We start from the raw sequence: 27,865 nt of genomic DNA, 5'->3' as shown, positions 1-27,865 counted from the left end.
GGCTAGACCCTGGAGAAGGATGTGGGAGAGATCTGAGAGATGTGAGAAGGACAGGAAGGATGCAGTGCCTATGGATATGATTTCAAGAATGCCAAGTATTTGGTAATTAAGATTTCCTCCAAATTCAAATAACAAATACATATAAGTATACACATGTACATATATTTTTCTCTCTCTGTAATTAATTAAAAGTTTTAAAGTGGCAAAAGCAGTAGCATAATACATCTGATTGTGTTGATAAGGGTTTTTCAGGTCAATTAAGTAAGTTTCTCGCGATTAGAAATCATGCTTGCTCCAGTTCTACAAGGACTCCACCACAGTCTTTGGGATGGAGGAAAATGACGGGTTTCCCATGTGCTCCTATTTTGGCCTCATCAGTCAGACTACGGATCTTCTTTTTCTTCAAATCCATCACGGCTGAATTTATATTGTCCACCTGAGAAAAGAAGACAAATATGGGTACATCTGAGATAATAAAATACCAAATGCTACTGCATGATTTGAACTTGGGCCATCTGTTTCCTCTGCCTTTGGACAGGACTATTACTAAACCATCACATGTGCTGAGGCAGGGTAGCTCAGTCATGGAGCACTTGCCCAGAGTGCATGCAGCCAGCCCTGGGTTCTACCCTAAGCACCTAAACAAAACAGAAGCACCCACAAAATAAGCCTAAACTTTTCAGAGAAAAAAAAAAAAGATGAAAATTGCAACACCAAAGAGATTTTATGTTAATGGACGTTTCTTTTTGTAACCTACGTTATGTATGTTATACTTTATACATTTCTTTTAATATTGAACGAACATTTTTCTGAGAGAGTTGGGCTTCTTGTCTATAATGAGAAAAAAAAAAAAGGAGGTTGTTATGTATGGATCCTAAGTTCCCCAAAGGTTCATTAGTAAACATTTGCTCCCCATGGTGGTGCTGTTGGGAGATGGTGAGCCTTTAGCAGGTAGGGCTTAGAGCGAGGTCTCAGGACATTAGAGCTACACCTTTGAAGGAGATGGTGTAGCCACAGCTGGTCTTTTGCTTCTTGCCACGAAGTGCTGCCTTATCCCAAGTAAGGAAGAGAATAAGTCATGGACTGGGATCTCCAAGCCAGGGAGCCAGAATAAACCTTTTGTCTTTTCAAATTCATTGTTTCCAGTATTTCCTACAGTGAAGGAAATCTACTGCCACAAACATCTACCAAGCAACTTGGTTAAAGATTAAAATGAGGCAACCAATATGTTCTTAGCAGTTTGCACATAGTAGGTGCTCAGCAACCCTGATCGCAAGCCCCCTGTTCCCCAAAAAATCCTGTTTATGACCTTTGTGATTAAAACTAGAAATGAAGATCACTACAAAGCTGAAATCAAATTGTTACTCTCCACTGTAAGACCCCAAACTTGTAGTTGTACAATTCTCTGCTGGGTCTCTTCAATGTCTTGTTTATTTGCAGTGCAGGAAAGGGGGATCAGACAATTGATGGGGACAGTGGGAACTCTGTGTAATAATGGATTAGGCTGCAGGTACCAGTGAGAGTTTATAGGGTTCTGAGTGACAACGCATGCATTCTGCAAGGGTACACACACAAATACAGATATATGTATTAGTTAGAAGGCTTAGAACCAATGACACTCCAACCAGAACCAGCACACTCAGCAACCAAGACTGTGGTTTCTGACACCATTCTCCAGTTATGGGATCAGGGCTGGGAGAAATATTTGATTCTAGGGTTCCAGCAGGGATTATGAGTTTGCAGCCATAGGAAATAAGAACGTTTAGAAAATTTTAGAGTTCTTTTTTTCATGTGTATGGATGTTTTGTCTGCATACATGTTTGTGTACCATGTGTGTGCCCAGTGCCTGCAGAGGCCAAAAGAGAGTTAAATTCCCTAGAACTGGAGTTACAGACAGTCACAAGCTGGTAAGTGGATGCTGGGTACAGAACCAGAGTTCCCCAGAAGAGCAACGCGTGCTCTTAACTGCTGAGCCACATCTCCCACTTTAGACAACAGAAAGTATTTTTAAAAATCATGTAATATGTCAACCCACATAGATCCAAATAGCTCCCAAGAGCTGAAACTATAGCTACAGTTCAGTTTGATGTAACTTTCCATTTATTAATTGGGGCTTCCCATAATGGCAACCTTCCAAAGACAAAGCATGATGGGGAAAAGGAATGGATACTTTATAGTGGTAAAATGAACTGATTTCTCAGGTTAGATGGGCAAGGTTAATGTCAACAATGACATTGAAAGTATCTTGCTTCCTGTGTTATATTTATTGACGTGAGACAATAAAATGGCATCTGCCTTTCCAAATCAACAACCTCAGTTCAACCAAAAGAAAAACACTAGGCTTCTTTATCAAAAATCAAGTGTCCATAGGCATGTGGATTTAATACTGGGTCTTCGATTCAATTCTAATGACCGATCAGTCTGTTTCTATGCCAGTACCGTGCAGTTTTTTTTTTTTTTATCACTATTTCTCTGTAATACAGCTTGAAATCAGGGATGGTGATACTATACTTCCAGAAGTTCTTTTATTTTATAGGATTGTTTTAGCTATTCTGGTTTTATTATACAACAAGCCTATAGCCAACATCAAATTAAATGGAGAGAAACTTAAAGCAAGTCCACTGAAACAGGAACAAGACAAGGTTGTCTATTCTTCAATATAGTACTTGATGTTCTAGCTACAGCAATAAGACAACTAAATAAGATCAAGGGGATACAAACCGGAAAGGAAGATGTCAAAGTATCACCAATTGAAGATGATATGATAGTATACATAAGTGACCCTCAAAATTCTACCAGAGAACTCCTAACTCTCAATGGCAGACAGCTTAAAAGAAACTAGGAAGCTTTTTCATGTGTCAAGGTCACCACCAACAAGGAAAGTCTGAGAAACAGCCAGGGGCAAGAGGAGTCCAAGGAGACATGAGAGTCTAGCATAAAATTCTGGAACATCAACAAAAGGGGCACTGGAGTGCCACAAACCTTTAATCCCAGCACTCAGGAAGCAAAGGCAGGTAGATCTCTGAGTTTGAGGCCAGCCTGGTGTATAGAGCGAGTTCTAGGACAGTCAGAGCTACACAGAGAAACTGTTTCAAGAAACAAACAAACAAAAAAATAGAGGGGTCACTAAATAAAAGGTATGGAAATCTGAACCAAATCTAGACTTTAGTTGCTAACAGTGGTTCACCCTTGGTTCGTTAGCTGTGACAAATGAATTACACTAATGTAAAGATGTACATTATTATTTTTTTTCAAGACAGAGTTTCTTTGTGTAGCTTTGGCTGTCCTGGACTCTCTTTTAGACCAGGCTAGCCTCGAACTCACAGAAATTTGCCTGCCTCTGCCTCCCTGAGTGCTGGGATTACAGGTGCGTGTTACCACGGCCAGCTAAGATGTTCTTTAATATAAATAATCAGAAGAAATAAATCACATTTGTAATGAGTGGATTACATACTTGTTAAATGTTAGTTAGAGAAAGTCAACTGTAAAATGACATCTGTAACTCAATTTTGTAAGTTTGATGGTGCTCATTTCAGAAAACTACCGTTAGTTCTGATTGGCATGATATCATTTAATGAATGCCTATTTGAGAGGTAAAAGCAAAATGACATGTTGGAAGTTATGATGGTTTAACAAAGAAAAGAGATGTGACAAGATCTTGAAAACTGTTCAGTCTGAGTGGTGGGAATTTAGAGGTTGATAATTTTTCTACTTCCCATATTAAAATTTTATAATATAAACATAGTGCCCTTTGATAACTTCTATTCAAACTGTGGCAAGATTTTATAGGGCATTCTACCCAAGCACAAATATATACCATTTAGATGTTACATCCTATAATTTATTGTATTATTCGATTGTCCGTAATCCAAGACGTAATCCTAATCTAAATGCTTTAATTAGCTTTCTTTTGTTGAGATAGGACATCATGAGTAAACGTAACTTGGGTAGAAAAAGGTTTATTTCACCTTACAACCCTTAGATCACACTCTATCACCAAGGAAAGTCCGGGCAGGAACACTGCTTACTGGCCTGCTCCCCCTGGCCTTTTCTCTTGTTTGAGAGCCCCGTCAATCCAAGGCTTTCTAGAGGCCCCAAGAAAGGACAAAGAGAATAGTAGTTCTGTGTCCTTGTACAGGGACCGACTTAGAAAGACCCAGTCTGGGGCTGGGGCCAGGACCTCAAAGGAGGCAGTTTCGGGGATCTGACTCTTTCACCCTGGGCTGCGGTTATCAGCCCTAATGCTGTGTCTGAGGCATCCTGTGTTCTCTTTGCCTACACTGTCTGCTTTAGCTTTCTGCTGACCTTGGCAGTTTTCCCCCTGTAAGTAGTATATAAGAAGCTCTGCTGCTCAATAGACTTGCTTGACGTAAGCCATCAGCTTATGCAAGACTTCTCCATGCTAGCTTTTGCTTTTGTCTCTTTATTTCTTTATCATCCCTTAACTCCGCACTCACTGGGATTCTTATTCTTGATAGTTGAGTCATTTTCTTGTACGCCTTGGGGCTACCTACCTAGGTGTGGGGACCACTCACAATGAACCAGGTTTTCCCACATCCATCACTAACCAAGAAATAGCCTCACAAACTTGCCCACAGGTTGATCTTAGGGAGGCCTTTTCTCAGTTAGGGTTTGTTTTTTTTTTTTTTTTTTTTTTTTTTTTTCTCTCAGGTGATTCTAGTTGACAAAAACCTAGCCAGCACACTAACAAATACTTCTGAAATGTAACAAGTTACTTTTAAAAATTCTTAATTAATATTGGACCAGCATTTTTTTCTATTACTATTTCTTTCACTGACTCATTTTAATTTTGAAGATCTTGTGCTATATCCATCCTTCTGCTAGTGTTGCTGTGAAATTTCCAATTCTTTTCAATATTAATTTATTTTTAATTATATGTCTAAGTTTGGGTATGTGCATGTTAGTGCAGCTGGCTGGTGGCTGGAAGCATCAGGTCATCTGGAGCTGAAGTTACAGGAGGTTGTGAAGACCTGATGAAGAGTTTTAAGTTAGCTTGGCTGACTCCATTTTGAAATGAGAAACCATCTTGACCCGGAGCTGAACTCAGGTACCAGGAAATATCACAGAATGTGCACTTGGCAGAAAACAAAGTTAACTTTCTTGGCAACAGCTTCCAGGAAATATTACAGACTAAATACTTGGTAGAAAACAGAGACAATCTCCCTGGATTTCTTCTCCTGATTCTCAATGAGAATTGGTTGGGAAAATTCTCCCCAACATTCCAGATGTAGTTTAGAAGAATGGCAATTGTGATTATGTGCCTCAGCTAGAAGGTCACCTCACCCCCATGACTTTTACCCAATTCTGTAACACCAAGGCATGAACCCCCCTGCTTGCTGTCATGGAAATCCCCTGCTTTCGGTTTTTCCCTTTAAAAACTCTGCTCACCCAGGGCTCAAGATCCCACTTCTCTACTGCTGCATCAGTGAGACTTGGGTCCTGAGTTCGATCACTCTTGTAATAAGGTGCTCTTGCTTTTGCACTGAGTCGTCTCCTGGTGGTCTCTGAGGGTCTCATGATCCTGGCATAACACTGACAAGGGTCTAAGAGCATCGAGTGCTCTTAACCACTAAAACATTTCTGTAGCTCAGTGGTTCTCAATGTTCCTAAAGCTGCGACCCTTTAATATAGTTTCTCATGTTGTGGTGACGCCCAACAATAAAAGTATTTCTCTTGCTACTTCATAACTGAAATTTTGCTACTTTTATGAATCATGATGTAAATATCTGTGTTTTCCGATGGCCTTAGACAGACCCTGTAAAGGGTCATTCAACTACCCACACCATAGGGGTTTTGACCTACAGGTTGAGAACCACTGCTCTAATTCCAAATGTATATTTCTTTAAGAATCTTTGAATATTTGACAATTATGAAAATAATAAAATAAAATGTCTTTATTTTCTGAGTTGAAAGTATATGTAGTAGCTATATAAGAAATGCAAAAACTAATCAACCAACCAAACAAACAAACACACAAACAAAAACCAAAACAAACCTTGCTTTGGGAAATGAATTCTAGCCCCCTAAGTGATAAAAAAAAAAAAAGTCAATAGTAACCCATCTTGTCAAAAATCAGGTGTCCATAGGTGTGTGGGTTTATGTCTGGGTCTTCAATTCCACTGATCCACCAGTCTGTTTCTATGCCAGTACCATGCAGTTTTTATTACTGTTGTTCTATAGTACAGCTTGAGATCAGGGATGGAGATACCTCCAGAAGATCTTTTATTTGTAGAGAATTGTTTTTAGCAATTCTGGGTTCCTTGTTACTCCATTAGAAGTTGAAAATTTTTCTTTCAAGGTCTGTAAAGAATTGTGTTGGTAATTTGATGGGAATTGCATTGAATCTGTGGATTGCTTTTGGTAAGGTGGTCATTTTTACTTTGTTAATCCTGCTGAGCCAAGAGCATGGGAGATCTTACAATGGAAAAAAAGATAGGATCTTCAACATATGGTGCTGGTCTAACTGGATGTCTACATGTATAATAGTGCAAATAGGTCCGTATTTATCACCCTGCACAAAACTAAAGTCCAAGTGGATCAAAGACCTCAACATGAAACCAGACACATTAAATCGATCAGAAGAAAAAGTGGGGAAGAGCCTAGAACTCACTGTCACAGGAGACAACTTCCTGAACAGAACATCAACAGCACAGGCTCTAAGATCCACCATCAAAAAAAATGGGACCTCATGAAACTGAAAAGCTTCTGTAAAGCAAAGGACACTGCCATCAGAACAAAGTGACAACCTACAGTCTGGGAAAGAATCTTCACCAACCCTACATCTGACAGAGGGCTAATATCCAGAATACATAAGGAACTCAAGAAGTTAAACATCAACAAATCAAGTAATCCAATAAAAAAATGGGGTACAGAGCTAAACAGAGAATTCTTAATAAAGGAGTATCAAATGGCAGAGAAACACTTAAAAGAAATGCTCAATGACCTTAATCAGAAAAATGCAAATCAAAACGACCCTGAGATTTTACTTTACACCCACCAGAATGGATAAGATAAAAAACTCAAGTGACAACACATGCTGGAGAGGATGTGGAAAAAGGGGAACCCTCCTCCACTGCTGGTGGGAATGTAAACTTGTACAACCACTTTGGAAATCAATCTGGCACTTTCTCAGAAAATTAGGAATAGTACTACCTCAAGATCCAGCTACACCACTCCTAGGAATATATCCAAAACATGCTCAACTATACAAGGACCTTTGCTCAACCATGTTCATAACAGCTTTATTCGTAATAGCCAGAATATGGAAACAGATTCTCTCAATGGAGGAATAGATAGAGAAATTGTGGTACATTTATACAATGGAATACTACTCAGCAATTAAAAACAAGGAAATCATGGAATTTTCAGGCAAATGGTGGGAACTAGACAAGATCATCCAGAATGAGGTATCCCAGAAGCAGAAAGACACACATGGTATATACTTACTTATAAGTGGATATTAGACATATAATATAGGATAAACATACTAAAATCTATACACCTAAAGAAGCTAAGCAATGAGGAGGACTCTGGGTAAGATGCTCAATCCTCATTCAGAAAGGCAAATGGGATAGACATCAGAAGAGGGAGAAAACAGGGAACAGGACAAGAGCCTATCACAGAGGGACTCTGAAAGACTCTACTGATCCAGGTTTCAAACTAGAGGCTGAGACTCATAGCCAAACTTGGGGCAGAGTGCAGGGAATCTTATGAAAGAAGGGGGAGATAGAAAGACCTGGAGGGGACTGGAGCTCCACAAGGAGAGCAACAGAACCAAGCAAACTGGGTCCAGAGGTCTTTTCTGAGACTGATACTCCAACCAAGGACCATGGATGGAGATAACCTAGAAACCCTGCACAGATGTAGCCTGTGGCAGCTCAGTCTCCAAGTGGGTTTCCTAGTAAGGGGAAGAGGGGCTGTCTCTGCCATGAACTCAGGGGCTGGCTCTTTGATCACCTTCCCCTAAGGTTGTGGGCAGCCTTGCCAGGCCACAGAGGAAGACAATGCAGCCAGTCCTGATGAGACCTGATAGGCTAGGGTCAGATGGAAGGGGAGGAGGACCTCCCCTATCAATGGACTGGGGAAGGGTCATGGGAGGGAGGGCAGGATTGGGAGGGGTCAAGGGAGAGGGTTACAGCGGGGATACAAAGTGAATAAATTGTAACAAATAAAAAATAAATTAAAAAAAGCAAAAAAAAATAGTAATCCATCTTTAAAAGTGCCTTCACTATGCTGCAAACACTGGCAGTTCTGCTTCAGATAACTCTCCAGGGTCCTCAGTATATTAATGTAAATAAGCTGTCTGATTCCCACTTTAATTTTATACCAGCAACTGCGTGTATCAATGTAAGTCGGGAGCTGAGGCTGATTTTCCCTTCTTATGGTGATTTAAGAATGACTGTTGCCAAGGCTCAAGAGATCGTTCAGTGGTTAAGAGCACTGGTTGTTCTTCATAGGTCCTGAGTTCAATTCCCAGCAACCACATAGTGGCTCACAACCACCTATCTGATGCCCTCTTCTGTCATGCAGTTGTACAGGAAGACAGAGCATTCAGAAACAAAAATAAACGAATCTTAAAAAAAAAAAATGATAACTGTTCAAGCTTTAAAATGTTTGGACCATCATAATCAGAATTAAGAGCTCAGCAGTGTTCTAGCAGAGGACCTGGTTTTGGTTCCCAGCACCTATGTGTAGGTTCACAACCATCTGTAAGAGGTTCACAACCATCTGTAAGTCCAGTCTCAGGGTATCCAGTGACTTCATGGTGCCAGGCAAGCAAGCGGTGCACATACACACATGCCAACAAACATACACATAAAATAAAATAAATAAATCTAAACAACAACAACAACAACAAAACCCAAAAAACAACAGTGATGAAACTTTCTTTGCTGGCAGGCAAGTTTTACCTTGTACCCCTAAGGTACATAATTCTCAGTCTAACAAACAAGCAACATTTTATGAACAAGTAACAATGTGACACTTTTAATAGTTCATGATCGCTTGATTGATTTAACAAAGAGATTTCACTTTACATAAAAATATAATGTTGTTAATTGGTATCAATAATGAATGAATTCAGTCAGTCCTCAACCTGTCTTAAATCTATTAAAGCTAAGTGAAAAGTCTAGATTAAATATTTATGTTTCAATCCTACCCTAAAGGCTAAATCTAAATGAACTGTGTAAACATAACATTATTTTGACTAGGGCAGGATTGATTGCTCAGCAGTTAAGAGTGCTTGTTGCTTTTCTAGAATGCCCAAGCTCTGTTCCCAGAGTTCAGTTCCCAGCACCCACGCTGGGTGGCTCACCAGCACCTGTAACTCCAGCTCCACGAATCCCAGGGTCCCGTTCTGGCCTGCACTGGCACCGTATAGTAATGATCTTTTAAAAGCTGCCTCTTGAGCAGCTTCCTGCGTAATCCTGGGAATGCTTCAGATGACACTCATTACCTGGGCCTCCCTATTTGCCGTAGGTGTGCACAGCATTTCCAACTGCTGGGCTCCACTGACAGCAAAATACCCTTTCAGCCTACTGTTAATGACAGGTGCTGCAGTTTTGCTCTCAAGTAGCCCCTAGATGCCCAATCTCCAGCACATAGCTCTGTTAGGAGGTGGTGGAACCTTTAGGAGGTGGGGCCTCATGGGAGGAAGTTAGGTCAACACGGATATGCTCTTGCAGGGGATGATGACAGTCTGCCCGTTCATCTTTCTCTGTAATAAAATACACTTATACAGCAATTTTAGAATGAAGCGAAACCTCACCAAGCGGCCCGTCTGCTTTGTTTCGTTCCCTGTAAGTGTTACCATCCCATGAAACTCTGTCTAGGAGACAGTGGCACACACACCACTTGCAGAAGGATTTCCTGAGGAGGGTTATTGCCAAAAAGGAGATGGACTTTTTAAAGGCTGTTTCGTTATGTTTCCCAGACCAAACTTGAGTGTGTAGACTCAAGGGATGTCCCTACATTAACTCCTAGGATGAATGGGACGAGTCTGTGACACTGTTGGACTAGACTAAAATTATTCTTTGTGTGGCTATATGCCGGTCAGAGGTCACGTCTTCTTCAGTCACTCTCTAGATCTCTTTAAGACAAGGTCTTTTTGAACATGGAGTTCACAGATAAGGACAGGTTAGCTGGCCAGTGAGTCCCAGGGATGTCTCTGTTTCTGTCGGCCTAGTATTGGGATTATGGACAAGGGCCACCACACTGGCTTTCCAAGGACTTGGGGACCAACCTCAGGTACTCAAACTTGTATGGCAAGTTTACTAAACTATCTTTCTAGGTCCCTGAGATGATTTTTGAAAGTAGAATTTCTCTCTGTAAAAGAAACTTTTATTCACCTGTTCCAATTGTTGTCTTAGAGGCTTACTGCCTTTGTCTGCTAACCTAGGCCCAGGCCTGGAAGCTTCTAGCCTCCATACAATCTAACCTAGGCCTAGAATGTTTTCAGCCTCAGAGACTTACTGCTTAATAAGTTTACCCTTTCTTGTTCTGTCTGAGCTCTTGGCTGTCTGGTTCAACACAGCTGTTCTGGCTCAAACTCTTCTCACAGCTAATTTATTCAATTTGGCTTCTCTCTTGACCTCTGAATTACTCTGCTTGGCCTCAAACTAACTCAAGCAATCTGCTCTAATCTCCTGGTTCCTCTCATTCTCTGGCTCATTCAGTCTTTATCTGAGTTCTCTTTCTGCAACCTGTCTCTCTATTACTGCCTCAGGAAAAACTGCCTCCCCTCTCTCTTGCTGCTCCTTAAGTAGCTTCCCTTTCCTCTCTCTTTTTGTGAGAGTTGGGTGTATCCTGCTATGTCAAATCTTGCTCTGATTCATCACTGTTTCTGCTACTCAATTAGACACCACTTTCAAACATGGGCCCTTCCTTCTACAAAACTAACTTTACCTTCATTGCTTGGGATTAAATGCCTGTACACTATGGCTGGATCTAAGCTTTACTTTACTTTACCTGCTACTTGCTCTATCCCAGGCTGACCTTGGACTCAGATCTGCTTGCCTGTCTCCTGGATTAAAGGTGTGTTTGTATTCCAGCTGGATCACACAGACCTAGAAAGTCTTTGGGTGTGATCTGTTGCCAGAACAGCCATGTTCTAAATTAAAATTCCTCTACATCTCTTCTTGGTTGAAGAGCAAGAGCATCCTGAGGATGAAGGAAATAAGTTATCTCACTAGCCATTTACTTTAAACTCACGTAACTTTCATAAGGCATACACGGCTCAATGAAAAAAGAGCTATAAAACATGAACAGAAAAACAACTTATCTGTTATGCGACCCTGCAACTAGTATTGCATATTTTAAACATTTACCTAACATTAAAAATAATATTTTCTTATATACTTTTTCTCATAAGTCTGCAAAAGTAAGATCACCTTTAAATAAAACCTAATAGTCTCCCTGTACAAATGCCTGGTTGCCCTCACTGTCACTCACCTGGTTGATCCTCTGAGGCAACTGGTCTCTACTGCTCCTTCCCAGGAATGTGTCTACACCATACTGCTCCAGCTTGCTGACTCCTTAGCCCCCCCTTGTGGCTGTGCTCTGTACCTCAGCTCACACTCACCATGCTAGTACACACCTCCTGTGCATGGAGGCCTAGTTCTCTCTGATAATACAAACAGGCCTATTTCTCTCTGATAATAAACCACAGGCTCCTCATCTTTCACAGGCACCAAGAGTCCCAGGGTGTGGCCCTTCCTCTTCCTGTTTGTTCCTTCTCAGTACTTGCCCAGTGAATCTACCATCATGGCTACACCCACTCGGGTGCTCCAGATTGTGGCAACTCACATGATGGCACACATTTCATATCACTTGGCCTCTGACTCCCTATGCTAATCTTCAAGTCCTCCTGCAATGATGTACTCTACACATGACTAGCCCTGAATCTCCATGCTAGGCAACACCCTGCCCCAACACACACACACACACACACACACACACACACACACACACACACACACACATGTCCATCACTACTCTCTCACATACAGCCCAGGCTTTTGTACTCCACACACCAATCCTGTGTGAATCTTTCAACATGCATGGTTTCTATTCACTTTACAGAGCTGTATATCATCTGTTGAAGCTGCATCGTACAGTACCAGAAACTGGGCAGGTTACAATCAACAGAAGTATGATTTATTATACTTCTAGAGCCATAGAGTGTGTCCACAGTAGATACTATGCATCAGAGAGTTCAGATAAGGTCCCAGTGAGAAATAACATATCTGATACTCAACAGAAGAAAGCTAATTCTCCAATGGGTAGACTTATGATAAAAGAAAATATGATATTATGAAAGAAACAGCAAAAGACAGACAAGCTAGAGAAGAACTATAAACACTCACAGAAGTGCAGTTCTCCAAATCCCACCCAGAATGACTCCATTTTGAGGCCAACTGCATTAAGCTGTCTATGTTGCAGACTACAGAAAAACAAAGTCATCCTTACCCAGGACAATGTTTTCTGAGGCCAACAGAATCCCCAGGAAGAGCAAGAACAGAGTGTACAGAAGTGTGACTTTGCTGGATCTGAGTTTACTTGTACCCTGTTACCTAAGCCTGTAGTCACTTCTGCTGCTTTCATACTGGGTGGTACTCTAAGTCTATGGCATCAGCTCTGCTCTAGAGTGAGAAACTAATAAAATAAGGTAGGCAGGGTGCTCATTCTGCAGTTAGATGCAGTCCTCCTCTGTCATCCACCACCTGGTAAGCAAACCCCCAATTAAACCCATTCTACTCATCAAGGTTAAACTTGGATGAGTTATTCTTTGGGCTGTAGGTTCCCTCAAGTTCAGACAGACATCTTTCCTGTTTCCCAGAAAAGTCATGCAACAAAAAGAAACACACATATCTTAATGATATATGTGACCAAAATGCTAGAGGAAACACTTTTTTTGTGATGTGGTGCTTATGAGCCTCCTGTCTTGTCAAGTGCCAACACTCTTGAGTCTTCTTGCATTCACAAAGGCTGGACATGTTGTTCCTTCTTGCATATGCAAATGCTGCTGGTCCCATGTTCCCCATTTCTGGTCATTTGAAATTCAAATTATTGTAGAGTTTTTAAAAAATTCATATTCTCCTTTTTCTCAGAACACATTCACAGTAATAGCATCTTGAAAACATGGCTCTTCCCACTAAGAGTCAGGAGCTAGGAGCTAGAAAGATGACTAAACAGTTAAGAGCATTTGCCTACTCTTCCAGCTGTTCTTTCCCTGTAACTCACATGGCAGCTCACAATCACCTTAGCTGAAGTTCGGTTCTGGGGATCCAGTGCCCTCTATGCCCTCTTCTATCCTCTTTAGGTACCAGGTACATATATACATACAGGCAAAACACTCATACACTTTTTTAAAGTCAGGGTCTGGGGACTTGCTCTCAAAGGAGGCCTGCTTCAATCCTGCATATTACCAGTAGGCAAGGGCAGAAGGCCCCACCAGAAGACAGCACACAGTCTTCCCTGATTTTGTGGGACACACACACACACACAAACTCAGAAGGAAAGAAATCCAGCTATCCTCAGAGCTACACTTAGCGTGTTAAGCCAAAGAGGTCTCCTCTAGGACCTCCTATTAAAAAAGGTCCAGCTGATTGGCAAGCTGTAAGAGTGAGCTCACTACCAGTCACCTGAGTGAGGCATCTGGGACAGCACTGTGGTCACTGCTGACCTGTGTCCCATGAGAAACTCTGGGCAGGAACTGGGCAGCAGATCTCCAGCTCCCTGACTCAAGCTCCCAAGCAAACCAAATGGCGCTGTGGTACCGCTCTACCGCACAGCACAGGAACCGGAATGCCGACCACAGGGAGGGCTTTGAATTGGCCTTATCACACTTGGTACTTTAGAAGACAGTTCAAGACCCAAGGCCTGCAGCCAGAACACATTGACTCAGTCCTGAAATACACTGAGGCTGAAATCTCAATATTCATACTCAAAAATATGTTTTCTGTCCAAGGAAAGCAGTAGATTGTGCTCCACCTGCTCTGAGGAACTAATGCGTTAATCTCGGAGCATATGTCCGTTCAGCAAGAAGGATAGGCTATCTTGGCAATACCTCTTTTTAAAAATTGCCACGTTGGGGCTGGAGAGAGATGGCTCAGTGGTTAAGAGCACCTGCTGCTCTTCTGGAGGCCTCAGCACTTACATGGAGATTCACGGCTGTCTGAAACCCCAGTTCCTGGGGGTCCTATGCCCCTTTCTGGCCTCCACAGGAACTGTATGCATGTAGTGCACAGACATACATGTAGGCAGAACACCCAGACACATAAAATAAACCCTGAAAAATAAATTAAATTTGCCAAGTGTTGTAGCGATTGATAGCCAAGCCTGGCTCAGACTGATGCTCTCACTTTTTTCCCTTTAATTATAGAAACTTATTTCAGCGGGACAGGTAGCTCCTTAGATACAGACTACATTCCCCAGTGTCTCTTGCAGCCACAAGTACCAGCTGACTAACTTCAGGCCTGCAGGATAAGAGCAGACATGACAGATAAAATGCCTAAGTCACCAATAGGCACTTAGCCTTATTCTCGCTCTAATTTCCCTTCCCGTTGGCTTCTGAACAGCAATGACTGATGTGTGACAGTTCAGGACTGGAAAATAAAATCCATGAAATTAAGCCACTTCTGTGTGTGGTGACTTCAGGGCAACAGGTGAGTGTCAGACTGAAGTAGCAGCTGAGTACTTTCCAGACTGTCACATGTCACCTACCTTCATTTTATTCTCATAACATTTCTATTTCCCTCTTCTGATCTCTACTTTTGAATTTGCTGTTACTTGACTGGACTCCCACTTTTCTTTACTTAACTGAACTTCTGACTCACAGCTGGCCTCCTTTGATGGCATGAGCTCTCTTGATGTGGAACCTAGACCACATAGTGTCGGAGAGAGGAGAGTACACTCAAAGGCAGATGGTCCACTTTTCATCCAGGTGGAGGGGGTGGGGCGGATTACATAAGCCCTCTGTCTACCGATAAAACCTCCACCCAAATTAGCGAAAGAAAGGGTAAACACCAGGATTCTGCAGTCCCTGGTCTGTGTTGGATAGTTTCCCCAACCCCAAATTATAAGGTCTGATCATACAATGAAGGTGACTGGCCTAACAGAAACACCCTGAAAACAGAACCTGAGCCCTGCCATGTACATCTAACGTTACTGTATGCACATTAACCAAATCTTGTTTTTTTTCTCCCTTCGTATGGGTTAGTAGCATCCTAACAGAGCAGCTATGAGAGTTAAATAAAACAATGTGTATCAAGTACTTCAGATCTGCCTACTTCACTTGTATTATTGAGAAGACACACATCTTAACTCCATTATCAAAGTAGGGTCCTCTTGACTGGTTAAATATCCCCTCCTCACTGAGTATTTGGTCCATGTATTTTGCTGATTCCTGGTACTTAACAGAACATAGGCTCTCATATATGAATATGTCCTTGACTTCATTCTAGTCAATCTAGCACTCTTCTGGATCAGAACTGAGGCTTTACCATTAATTTTGTCATTATGTCTAGCCCATGAATTGTCCCATCAAATTAATTTAAACTAAAGCTTAACTGGCACTGCTGGTAGTCTAACAGTCACGTTGTTCAAATACGACCATCTACAGATAAATAGTCTCTAATGAGAACATTATTGTCATTTCTTCATGTTTTCTCAGATAGGGTTAGCAAAATGAAGTTTTGGAGACATTTAAAACTCAGAGCCTAGAGAGACGGCTCAGTGAATAAATGTGCTTGCCACCAAGCCTGATGGCCTGAGCTCGATCCCTGGAACACACATGGTAGAAGCAGAGAACTGACTCTTGAAAGTTGTCCTCTGACCTCCACACTCATGGCTTGGTATGTTGAAAACGAATTGGTTTTGTGATAAGGAATAAGTTATTCAATTTTTAAGGATAGAACAGAATCATAAGACTATTTCAGCTGGGATGTAGGCCAGTGTCTGGCACATGCTTAACCCACATGGGGCCCTCAGTTCAATCCCTGGCGCTGTAACTACAACCTTGGCATGTTGATGAAATTCTCATTTTACAAATTTTCTTCATGTGCCTACTTGCCTCATAGTGATAGTGAAAAGCACTCACATTCCTGTCACAAGAGTGGCCGCATTCATCAATACAATCACTTCGGTGGCCTGTTTTAAGTCTCCTGGATCTAGCTGTCCTCAAAATACGTTAATACCATTGTTATAGTTTCTTAAAGGAAAACTACACGCGCACACACACACACACACACACTCAACTTTAAAGAAGAATAACAGTACAATTCCTTTTAAAACTAAAGTCCACGTAAATCAAAGACCTCAACATAAAACCAGACACATTAAATCGGTTAGAAAAAAAAAGTGGGGAATACCCTTGAACTCATTGGCACAGGAGACAACTTCCTGAACAGAACACCAACAGCACAGGCTCTAAGAGCAACAATCAATAAATGGGACCTCATAAAGCTGAAAAACTTCTGTAAATCAAAGGATACCGTCATCAAAACAAAACGACTGCCTACAGATTGGGAAAAAATCTTCACTAACCCTCTATCTGATAAAGGACTAATAACCAGTATATATAAAGAACTAAAGAAGCTGAAAAGCAGCAAACCAAGTAATCCAATTAAAAAATGGGGAACAGAGCTAAACAGAGAATTCTCTGTAGAAGAATATCGAATGGCAGAGAAACACTTAAAGAAATGCTCAACCTCATTAGCCATCAGGGAAATGCAAATCAAAACGACCCTGAGATTTCACCTTACACCCATCAGAATGGCCAAGATGAAAAACTCAAGTGACAACACATGCTGGAGAGGTTGTGGAGAAAGGGGAACCCTCCTCCACTGCTGGTGGGAATGTAAACTTGTACAACCACTCTGGAAAGCAATCTGGCGCTTTCTCAGACAACTAGGAATAGTGCTTCCTCAAGACCCAGCCATACCACTCCTAGGCATATATCCAAAAGAGGCTCAAGTACACAATAAGGACATTTGCTCAACCATGTTTGTAGCAGCTTTATTTGTAATAGCCAGAAGCTGGAAACAGCCCAGATGCCCCTCAACTGAAGATGGATGCAAAAATTGTGGTACATCTACACAATGGAGTATTACTCAGCAATGAAAAATAAGGAAATCATGAAATTTGTAGGTAAATGGTGGGACCTAGAAAGGATCATCCTGAGTGAGCTGTCCCAGAAGCAGAAAGACACACATGTGGACATAACATAGTATACATCTACTAAAAACTGTACATCTAAAGAAACTAAGCAAGAGAGAGTAAAATGCTCAATCCCCATCCTGAAAGGCAAAGAGGCTGGACATCAGAAGATGAAGAAAACAGGAAACAACCTAGGAACCTGCCACAGAGGACCTCTGAAAGCCTCTGCCCTGCAGACATTCAAAGCAGACTCTGAGACTTATGGCCAACTGTTGGGCAGAGTGCATGGAATCTTATGTAAGAAGTGGGAAATAGTAAGAGCTGGAGAGGACTGGAACCACACAAGGAGAGCAACAGAACCAGAAAATTTGAACACAGGGAACTTCCCAGAGACTCATACTCCAACCAAGGACTATTCATGGAGATAACCTAGAACCCCTGCACAGATGTAGCACATGATAGTTCAGTGTCCAAGTGGGTTCCATAGTAATGGGAAGAGGGACTGCCTCTGACATGAACTGATTGGCCTGTTCTTTGATCACCTCCCCCTCAGGGGGGAGCAGCCTTACCAGGCCACAGAAGATGACAATGCAGCCACTCCTGAGGTGATCTGATAGACTAAGATCAGAAAGATCAGAAGGAGAAGAGGACCTCCCCTATCAGTGGACTTGGGGAGGGGCATACATGAGGAAGGGGGAGGGAGGGTGGGACCGGGAGGGGAGGAAGGAGGGGCTTATGGGGGAATACAAAATGAATAAAGTGTAATTAATAGTAAAAACAAATAAAAAAATTAAAAAGAAACTTAATAAAAGGTTCTGGCGAAATGTAATCTTAAGGGGTACAAAGCTTGTGAGAGAGAGACCCCAAACAGCAGACATTAAGATGATGAGGTACCTCGATGCAGACATGATGTATTCCTCCAGCCTTGTTCTTCTGCAGGAAGCTTGAGATTGGACTGTCACTCCCCAGGGGATGAAGCAGTTCCATCTTGGTGTTTCCCAGGTTGACAAAAACAACAGATACTCCATGTTCTGGAAGAGGGACAGCCTCACTTACTTGGGCCCCTAGAACATCCCTATAAAATGATGACGCCTTTTCCAAATCTGGCACTGCTATGGCCACGTGATTGAGCCGGCCCAGGCTCCACACAGGACTTGATGCTTGATGCAGGGACTGTGATGTGGAAAAACTTCTCCCTGTTGCAGCTGCAGTTTGGACTCTCGAGAAAAACCCTGGAAAAATCGAACAGCAATTGACATCTCTCTTTTGAGAATTAATGTCCTTCTAAATTTATTTTTAAAAACTTACCAAAGGGCTGTAAAATTCACTGTTTATCTATGATGAAAAACTTGTGTGAAAACTATTCACTCACTCCTCTCTGCCATGAATTAACAAGCCGTGTATCACACAGCCCTGATGGCACAGATCTATAACTCAGCTACTCTGGAGGCAGAGGCAAGAGGAACGGAAGGCCAAGGCCTGCCTAAGTTGCAGACTAGTTCAAGGCCAGCATGGGCAGATTATTGAGACTATCTTAAAATGAAAAATTAAGAAGGCCAAGGATATAGCTAAATAGTGCAGTTTTTACCTACTAATAAGCATGAGGCTCTAGGTCCAGACTACAGGGGAAAAAGCTATTTGTCTAGAACTTGAATCTAATTCTTGGGCTAGAGAGATAACTCAGAGGTTAAAGAGCACTCACTGCTCTTGGAGAGGACCTGAATTCGGTTCCCAGCACCCATGTTGAGCAGTTAATAAATACCTGTAACTCTAGCTCCAGGGGAGCGTGTGCCTCTGTCCTCCAAGGGCGTCTGCACTGATGTACACAGGCCCACACACATATGCATAATTAAAAGTAATAAAATACATTTTAAAATACAATTCTGAGCTTCCCTTTCACTCTGAACAAAGAACACCAGTTTTCATAGTAATTTGTATTTCTGGTAACACTTAGGGCTCATTGCAATATTCAGAGTACTCAGTGACGTTTGCATTTTACATAAGTCTGAATGTGACAATGAACAACACACACTCAATAAGAGCAGGCAATTTTCTTCCCAATCTGTACACATTTTTTTGTTTGTTTGTTTCACATCATGGAATGAATTCACAAAAGGCATACCTAGGCAGTACTTTGGGTGTACTTTTTTATTTTTATTTAATATCAGCTAAAAAAAAAAAAACATCTAACTTCTCAGTGGAAAACAAGAGCAAAGTATATATACCATGTTAGGGTTTCTTCTGAGCCAGAGTTTTACATTTTTCCTTTATATAATGTTGACAGAATAGAGGTAGCACTACTTTGGACTGTGGAGAGCCCCTTTCACTCTGTTTGCTGGCTAGTTTTATGTCAGACACTAGGCAGAATCATCTGGGTTTTGTGGGTTTTGCCATTCCTCAGCAGCTGGTCCTGGGTGCTATAAGAAATCAGGCTAAGCAAGCCATGGGAGACAAGCAGCACTCCTCCATGGCCTCTGCATGGCATCAGTGCCTACCTCTAGCTCGTGCCTTGAGTTTCCTCAGTGATGGACTGTTACTGGAAGGATAAGATAAAAAGAGCCAAGAGCCATTTACTCCTCAAGTTGCTTTTGGTGTGGTGCTCGTCACAGCAATAGAAACCTAACTAAGACATCCAGCAACCGGAGAAGATGATTGGATGTGTATGTGTGTGTGGGGGGGAGGGTCCCTCCATCTGTTACTCTGCTTCCTTACTTCCTAAACACTGGGTTTTAAGATCAATACTCCACAGAATGAAAACTGTATACATTATGATGTTTTCTATTCAGGCAAACAGTGAATTCACCCACTCTCACTTCTGAGTGTTGGGAGCCAGAGGGGCCCTGAGAAAAGGACAAGAGGGATGTTAGTTCTATGTACTTGCCCAGGGGCAGAACTGACAAGGTCTGGGTCTGGGGCCAGAGCCAGGGCCTCAAAGGAGTTGATGTTTCAGTTCCTGGGAATCTAAATTTCTGCCCCTGAAGGGCTGTGGTTATCAGTCTTCAGGCAGCTGTGTTCTCTTGGTCGATAGTGTTTGATTAAGCTTTCTGCTGACTATGGTCCAGTCTCACCCTACAAAGAGCACACATTATTCTGTCCTTCTTAATAAACTTCCTTGGTAGAAATCATCAGCTTGTGCAAGACTTCTGGTCCCAGATACCTGTCTTCTATATTTTCTGATCCCTGGTCCTTCCCATGAACACCTCACCCGTTGGGGCACTTACTTGGGGGACTGGGTCAGCTAAGGACATAAAATGATAGCTTGTCAGTGAATTGCATGAACATTTTCCATAAACCTATTTCAATAAGGCACAGTGTTACAAATGTGGTGGAGTGGATGAGGTCCTGAGTGAATGTGTTCTGTTGATGGGCACAGCCATGTCAAGGACCCCAGTGGTTAGACCTGTGGGAATGACCAAGCCTTCCTCTGGTCCAAGTAGGAATATGTTTAGGAACAACTGACCAATGTATACAAAATCTAGCAACAGCAGCCTCCTCCTCCCAGATGACTGAAACTGTTCCCCTACAGAGACCTCCCACCTAAAAAAAGCTCACCTACCCCTTACTTGCTACATATAAAACACATGCTGAGTTTCAAGGTTGTGCTGCTGCCTCCACCAAAGTGAGTATAGCCTATTCCATCCTGGTTTTCTGTATGCGTGTCTGCCCTTTCTTTATTCCCAGGTTCCCAGGATCCAGCAGTGGAGGACAATGCACAGATGATAGCGACATCTTTAGTCGAACTGCTACCCCTCCTGAAGATACTTGCTTGCAATGGGTTCAATACAAAAAGTATTTCTAGTTTTAAGACACCGTAGATGGATAATGTCAGTGAGCTTCCTGATAGTCTGTGCTGTACGAACTTGTAGAGAAAAGCCAAATATTGTGTCCAGGACCCATCTCTGATGTCCTACTATTAGCAGGAACTACTGGTAGGAACATACAGAAATGTCAAAGAAACAAATGACAGGTTGGTCAGGTGAAAGCAAACTTTAATATCCTCTGCTCTAAGGACAACACAGACTCTGGCACGCCAAAGCAAGCCTAAGTGGCAGTTTTATCTATAGCTTCTAATCTATAATTTGGTTCACTAGAACAGCTGGTTCTTCTGATTTAATAGAAAACAAACTTTCTTTAATATGTGAGAAAGATAATAGTATCTTTATATCATAGTTACTAAACTTTTGATACCATCTTATCTCTAGAAATAAATGGTAACTGGTTTCTCTAGAGATAAAATAACTGGTTTGAGAGAGAGAAAAAAAACTCTCTTTTTATTTACTTTTTTTGGTCCCTAATAACACATATTTTAGGAATGATGTAGAAAGTTACTGTGGTATCAGTGAAAACTCAGTGACAGAGTTTACTTAAAAATGAAGAGACAGGGGCTGGAGAGATGGCTCAGAGGTTAAGAGTACTGGGTGCTCTTCCAGAGGTCCTGAGTTCAATTCCCAGCAACCACATGGTGGCTCACAACCATCTATAATGAGATCTGGTGCCCGATCTGGTGTCCTCTTCTGGCCTGCAGGCAGAACACACTATATACAAACAAAAATCTTTCTTAAAAATGAAGGGACAGGGCTGGCATGGTGGCACACAACTTCAATTCCAACACTCAGGAGGCAGAGGCAGAGGGATCTCTGGGAGTTCACAGCCAGGTCTACAAAGCAGGTCCAGGCCAGCCAGAACTACACAGGAAGACCTTGCCTCAAATAGCTAGCCAGCTAGGTAGACAGACAGACAGATAAAAGGATAGGATACAGAAACAGTCAACAGGCACATCAGACACTCAGTAGCATTGGTATTTGTCAAGGAAGACAAGAGCAATCCACGGTGAAATGCACTGCTTTATGCCCAACAAAAAAGCAAGGAAAAAAGAAAGAAGTTGAAAAGTGTGTACAGTACTGAACAAAGGTAAAATGCTGTGGCTGTAATTCAATAGTTCAGCAATTACTCAAAACAAAAATTAAACACAGAATTATCACAGGACCAAATATCTATTCCTAAGTACTCAAAACAAACAAACCTGCAAATAAAAACTCAAACAAAATACATGTTTACAGCAGCGATATTCCCACAAGACAAACAATGGTCTATTACTGACACTCTAACAAGGAAGAACCTCTAAAAGATTGCACTAAATGATCAGAGCTGGACATAAAGTCATACACAGTATGATCCCACTTATATCAGGCATTTAAAATAGTTCACAGTAAAGAAGCAGGCAGAATGGTGATTACTAGAGACTAGAGGGAAGAGAGAATGGGGGTTGCCAGTGGTCTGAACGAGAACAGCTCCCATAGGCTCGTATATTTGAATGCTTGCTCCCCAGTTGGTGAAACTGTGGAGGAATGATTAGGAGGTGTGGCCTTCCTCTTAGAGTTACGCCGCTGAGGGTGGGCTTTGAGGTTTCAGAAGTCCACACCAGACCTACTGTCTCTTTCTCTCCACCCCACTTGCTCATAAAGATGCATGCTCTAAGCTACTGTTCCAGCACCATGCCTGCCTGCTTGCCTGCTGCCGTGCTTCCTACCATGATGGTCACAGACTTGCTCTCTGGAACTAAAGGCTCCAATAAATTCTTTCTTCTGTAAGTTGCCTTGGTTGTGGTGTCTTCACCACAATAGAAATAAAGCTCAGACAGAGAGTAACTGCTTAATACATGTGAGCTTCCTTTCGGGTTATAAAGCCATTCTGCAACATGATAAAGATGACACTTGTACAAGATCACAAATTTAACAAATATTTACATTTTTCATAGTTACAGGAACTTTATCTAAAGGAGGAAGAAGTATGATTTTACAGCAAGAGTCTGTGAATAAAATCTTATAGACCAAGCAACCGGAAATAAAGAGTTTAAAATGATGCGATTCTACCCCCCCTACAGTTTTATTGAGATATGATTGACAAGTATAAATCATATATGCTGAAAATTTACAATGTGATATTCTTATGCATGTATATATTATGGATTATCACATCAAGCCAAGTGCATGTGTGTGTGTGTGTGTGTGTGTGTGTGTGTGTGTGTGTTCACAAAGGCCAGATGATGAAATTATATGTTTGCTTTGGAGATAGTTCTCTAAATGAATCCCACGGTGACTGGCTGGCTATCAGTGAGCTCTGGAAACCTGGCTGTGATCCTTCTGCAGTGCCACAACTAGGGCGGATATGTGCAATCATACCTAATGATTTTTACATGTGTGCTGGGGATCAGCACTCAGGTCGTCATACTTGCGGGCACTTTGCTGACCGGGCCATCTCCTCAGCCATCTCCTATTTTTGTTTATAAAAATAAAAATATTATTTTTATTCAGACTCTTAGAAAGTCATAACTCTAGTGTTAGGTTCTCTGCTCCAGCTCAGACAAAGACAGTATGACAGAGTCTCAATCCTTTGACCTTCAGAATGTTTAATTTGTCATTAAGGAAGAGTCACCTTGCACAACCATCTGTGAATAGACCTGTATGACACTTATAGGCAAGAGGGTTAAAAACAGGAGTACAAAGATGACTACAAGATAAAAGATGGTAGCATGAGGTATCAAAGGGAGTAATGAAGAGGAAGGGTTAAATTGAGTGGGGGTAGGAGGGAAGAGGGTGAAGGATAATTAATGCTAAAGACCATATGGAAACTTACTACTGCAGAAGCTTCCATATACATATTGTGGATAGTCATACACAACACCACACACACACACACACACACTTCCAACTCTGATGGGGGAGGATAGCTCAATGGCAGAACTTGGCTAGCATGGACAAAGCTCTGGGTTTTATCTCCCACATCAAACAAAATAAAAGCCCTCTGATTCATATATACTGCTCATGACTATTTCTTCATTTGGGGAACTTCTTTTCCTCTAACATAGAAACAGAAACTAAACAATAAATCTTCCTTTCAGCAACCTATAAACCAGTTTATAAACCCCAATGCTATACACTATAATATAAATAATATATTATAAATTATAAATACTATAAATACATATTATATATATGACATAATTTAAATGGAGTTGCCTTATAATGAGGCAACAACGCCTCTGCTTGATACACAGAATAACAAATAAAAAGCGCAGTGCCAAAATGGCTTACCTCTTTTGGAGCTGTTAAGCCTAATGAGTACCACAGAGTCCCCAAACTACAAGCTAGTGCCAATGCTTTTAGTTAGCCTCCCGAACTCCTACTGCTGATGATATACCACATACTTAAGTCACAAAACACGAAGAAAACAAGCTGGTACCCACTGGAGGCTTCGTCACTGTCGACTTTCTTTCAGATGCTGGAAGGTGCTATGCACACTGCTTGAAGAGTAAATTATTCATCAGTCTTCCCTAACTGTGAACCCTGACAGCTACAATCGCCAGCTGACAAGACAGTCCCACTGATGTGGCAAAGATGTGATGAGAGTAACCACCAACTTTCTGATTGGATTTAAAGGACCTGTTCCATAAGTTGAGACCATACCCAACACCATTGTAAGTAAAGAAACTGTGGCTAGACAGGTCATAGGCCCTACCCCTATCACACTGTTAAATGGGCATAGGTTTGAACTGACTCTTAATGACTTATCATTATACCCATAGACTAGTGCATCTCTCAACCCTCATTAGGGAAGCTTCTATTTAGGTATACGGTGATTAACACAGAGACTTGAAACTGGTGAAGATATAGAAAATGAGATATTGCTCAGTCTTAAATGGAGCATATATACCCTATCTCCTCCTCCCAAACTCAAGGATTACTGTGGAAGAGGGGGCAGGAAAAAAAATGTAAGAGCCAGAAGCAGTGGATAATAACTACAAAGAATACAGCAGTGCAGCCTTGCATCTGAATTCACAGCAGTTAGGACAGCATTCAAAAGACATACAAAAATTCAATCCAGACAAAATCCTAACATGAAAAGGGAGGTGGGCATGAAGTCCCATCTCTAGCTGAGCGGTACTGACAACTGACGGCTGGTGGGAGAGGGAGAGTCAATTTTCTTTGAGGCTGTCACCTTGGGTAGTTTGACCACATTGCAGTGGTAGGCCACACATCCTCTTGCCTCCACCTCCCCAATACTAATATTTATAGGCTCATTTCACCAGCCCCTAACTCATCTTTCACTCTGGAATGTATCATGAGGTGTGTGGTTTTAGAAACAGTTGAAAGTATTCAAGTATTTTCTGACTGCTGACATCTTGACGGTATTAGAGACATACCTCTGTGCTTGCTTTTTGGTAAAGGAATACAAATTACAGTCCTTCTGAGTTAAAATCTGTTCTTAATAACCCTCCCACTGACAGAAGTGTAGAGATCAGTGACAGAGCACTTGCTAAGCATACATAAAGCTCTGGGTTTGATCTGCAGCTCACAACAAAACTATCCTGACTCACATATACAGCTTATGACCAGTTTGTCACTTGGGGACTTCTTTTCATATACCGTAGAAGTGGAAACTAAATAATAAATCTGCCTCTGAGCACCTATAAACCAGCTCCACCCTCCCAATGCTATATGCCTCAGTTTCTAGGAACCCTCCTCGTTTTCACTAACTGCTAGGATTCATCATCTGTAAAGGACAGAATTGGAAGAGTAAAATTGGATTCTACCCTCTACTCCGTACAGACCCATGGTTTTATTTCACTGCTATATTTATGCATCAATGCTATTACAAAATCTTGCCAAATCCATTGTCCTTCCAAACTACGTTGTGAAAGCGCAAATGCTCATGTGGGAGGGGACGGTATGGTAGCACAACTTTGCCTTTTAGTCTACATGGCCATAAAATAAAGATAAAATAGAAATAATGACAAAGGTGCACCGACTACCTTTGTTATTTAATCTTTACTGTGATCCTGGAGATTGGGTACTATGGCCCCCGTTTTCAGAATATGGAATTAGGCCCACAGAGATTAGGTTCATTTCCTTGGCATCACTTCAAGTGGTGAAGTAGAGCCTGGAGCCCAGGTTTGTCAATATCAGAGTTTATTTGAGAAACTACTGTGTCAAACTCATTCCTCTGTAGCCCATTTCCTTTTCTTTTTCTTCCATGCTGGGAATGGAACCCCTGGCCTTGCATACACTAGACCAGTACTGCTCCATGAAACTATATCCCGAGTCCTTCACAACCCTTTTCTCCTCAACTTAAAAAGAATATATTATTGTACTTTGAGATAGAGTTTCATGTATCTTAGATTGTCCTCAAACTTGGTTTGTAGCTGAGGATGAAAGTGAACTTCTGATCCTTCTCTGTCTATTTTCCAAGTGCTGGGATGACAGATATTCACCACCATGGTGGTTTGTGTGGGAATGAAGCCTGAATCCAGGCTTTGAGCACATTAGGAAAGCACTCTACAGAGTTCCAGTCTCAGCCCAGATTCTCAATTTTTAATATCATTAGCATATATATGACAAGCAATGCCTTTTTTCTAAGAGCTTGCAAAAGAGAATATGTGATTCTGCTTTAATAGACAGTTACCAAAAACAACAACAACAAAAAAAAAAACAAACAACTTACGATGAATGAGCCAAGACCGCAGCTTATATTTGACCAGGCATATAGAAAACTTTATCAACAGGGAGTATTAGCAAAACTTCAGCATTAGCTAGTAACCAGAAGATTATTTTAACTATTGTCTCTGCCTTTTGATACAATACTCTCTCACTTACACACACACACACACACACACAAAGTTGTACCTTTTGTGTGGGGGGGGTTAGGGCCGAAAAGTCATTTTGTGATTGGCCAGAAAGGTTAGACGGATCCACAAAAAAACAAATTCAGTTTCAGAGCTGACTCTGAATAATGACTAGTAGGTTTCAGCAGAGAGGAGATAGAAATTTCCAGGCAAGAAGCATAATATTAATAAAAGTCAAGTCCTCTGAACACCTCTTGAGTATGCTAGCTAGCTAAAGGATTTGCCACAAATGTAACAGAGTATCTCTGGAACGATATTGCCTTATATTTTCTTCCAAATAGAAAATCCCAGACGGAGGGTAGCAAACAACATTGAAAGAAAAGAAAATGGAAGAGGAAAAAGTGAGACAGGCAGAAAACTTGGGTATATGTCACCATGATTCTGCCTAACAAGAAAAGAGATAGAAGTCGAAAGAACTCAAGGAACTTATGAATCCTTCTGCTTGTTCCTTTCCCTTTTATGTTTATGTCAGATGAAAAACATAATGGGGTAGGTGTGTAAAACATGATTGGACTCAGACTTTACAGGAGTTGCCACTTTGCTGGTTTCTCCCGTCTCTTACAGCGTGTTTACAGTAGCTCGAGATTTACTGCAGTCTCTGCCTTACCTGTGCTCCTGGGTAGGTGACCTGTCTGGTCCACGTTTGCCAAGGGCAACCCAATAGCAGAGAGATGGACAATAATGACTTCCCGCGCTAAGAGAACGCAGCTCAGGGAGCCTAGCACTTCAGACCCAGCCCTTGGCCACCCACCTCCCGTCCAACGCGCCCCGCGTCCCGGAGCCCCTGACGGTGTTCGGTATTCACCTGTAGCGCCCGCAGCCCACGCGGCGGCCTTCACTACACCGTTCATGTCCTGAAGCTACTCGCTCGCACGGTGATCTAGGGCGAAGTGAACAGGACTAGGCAGGGGGCGGGGACTGGGCGTGTCTAAAGCTGAAGTGGGCGGGGAAACGACGGGGGCGGGGCGCGAGTTCAGGATCCCGAAATAACCTTGGGAAAGCTGGACT

The 27,865-nt window shown here is 41.8% G+C and overlaps 1 protein-coding gene across 1 annotated transcript; it reads right to left on the bottom strand.

Annotated features, from left to right (window-relative positions):
* Positions 1-142: 142 nt before the first annotated feature.
* Mcee (methylmalonyl-CoA epimerase) lies at positions 143-27,865 on the bottom strand. The gene is made up of 3 exons (XM_021659950.2): positions 27,663-27,865; positions 18,070-18,407; positions 143-436 (listed from the first exon to the last, which is right to left on the bottom strand). The coding sequence occupies exons 1-3, from the start codon at positions 27,706-27,708 to the stop codon at positions 284-286; spliced, it is 537 nt and encodes a 178-aa protein (XP_021515625.1). The 5' UTR covers positions 27,709-27,865; the 3' UTR covers positions 143-283.

The sequence above is a fragment of the Meriones unguiculatus genome, chromosome 14 (assembly GCF_030254825.1).
Source record: "Meriones unguiculatus strain TT.TT164.6M chromosome 14, Bangor_MerUng_6.1, whole genome shotgun sequence".
NCBI classification, from domain to species: Eukaryota; Metazoa; Chordata; class Mammalia; order Rodentia; family Muridae; genus Meriones; species Meriones unguiculatus.
This window is presented reverse-complemented; position numbering and strand designations above follow the sequence as displayed.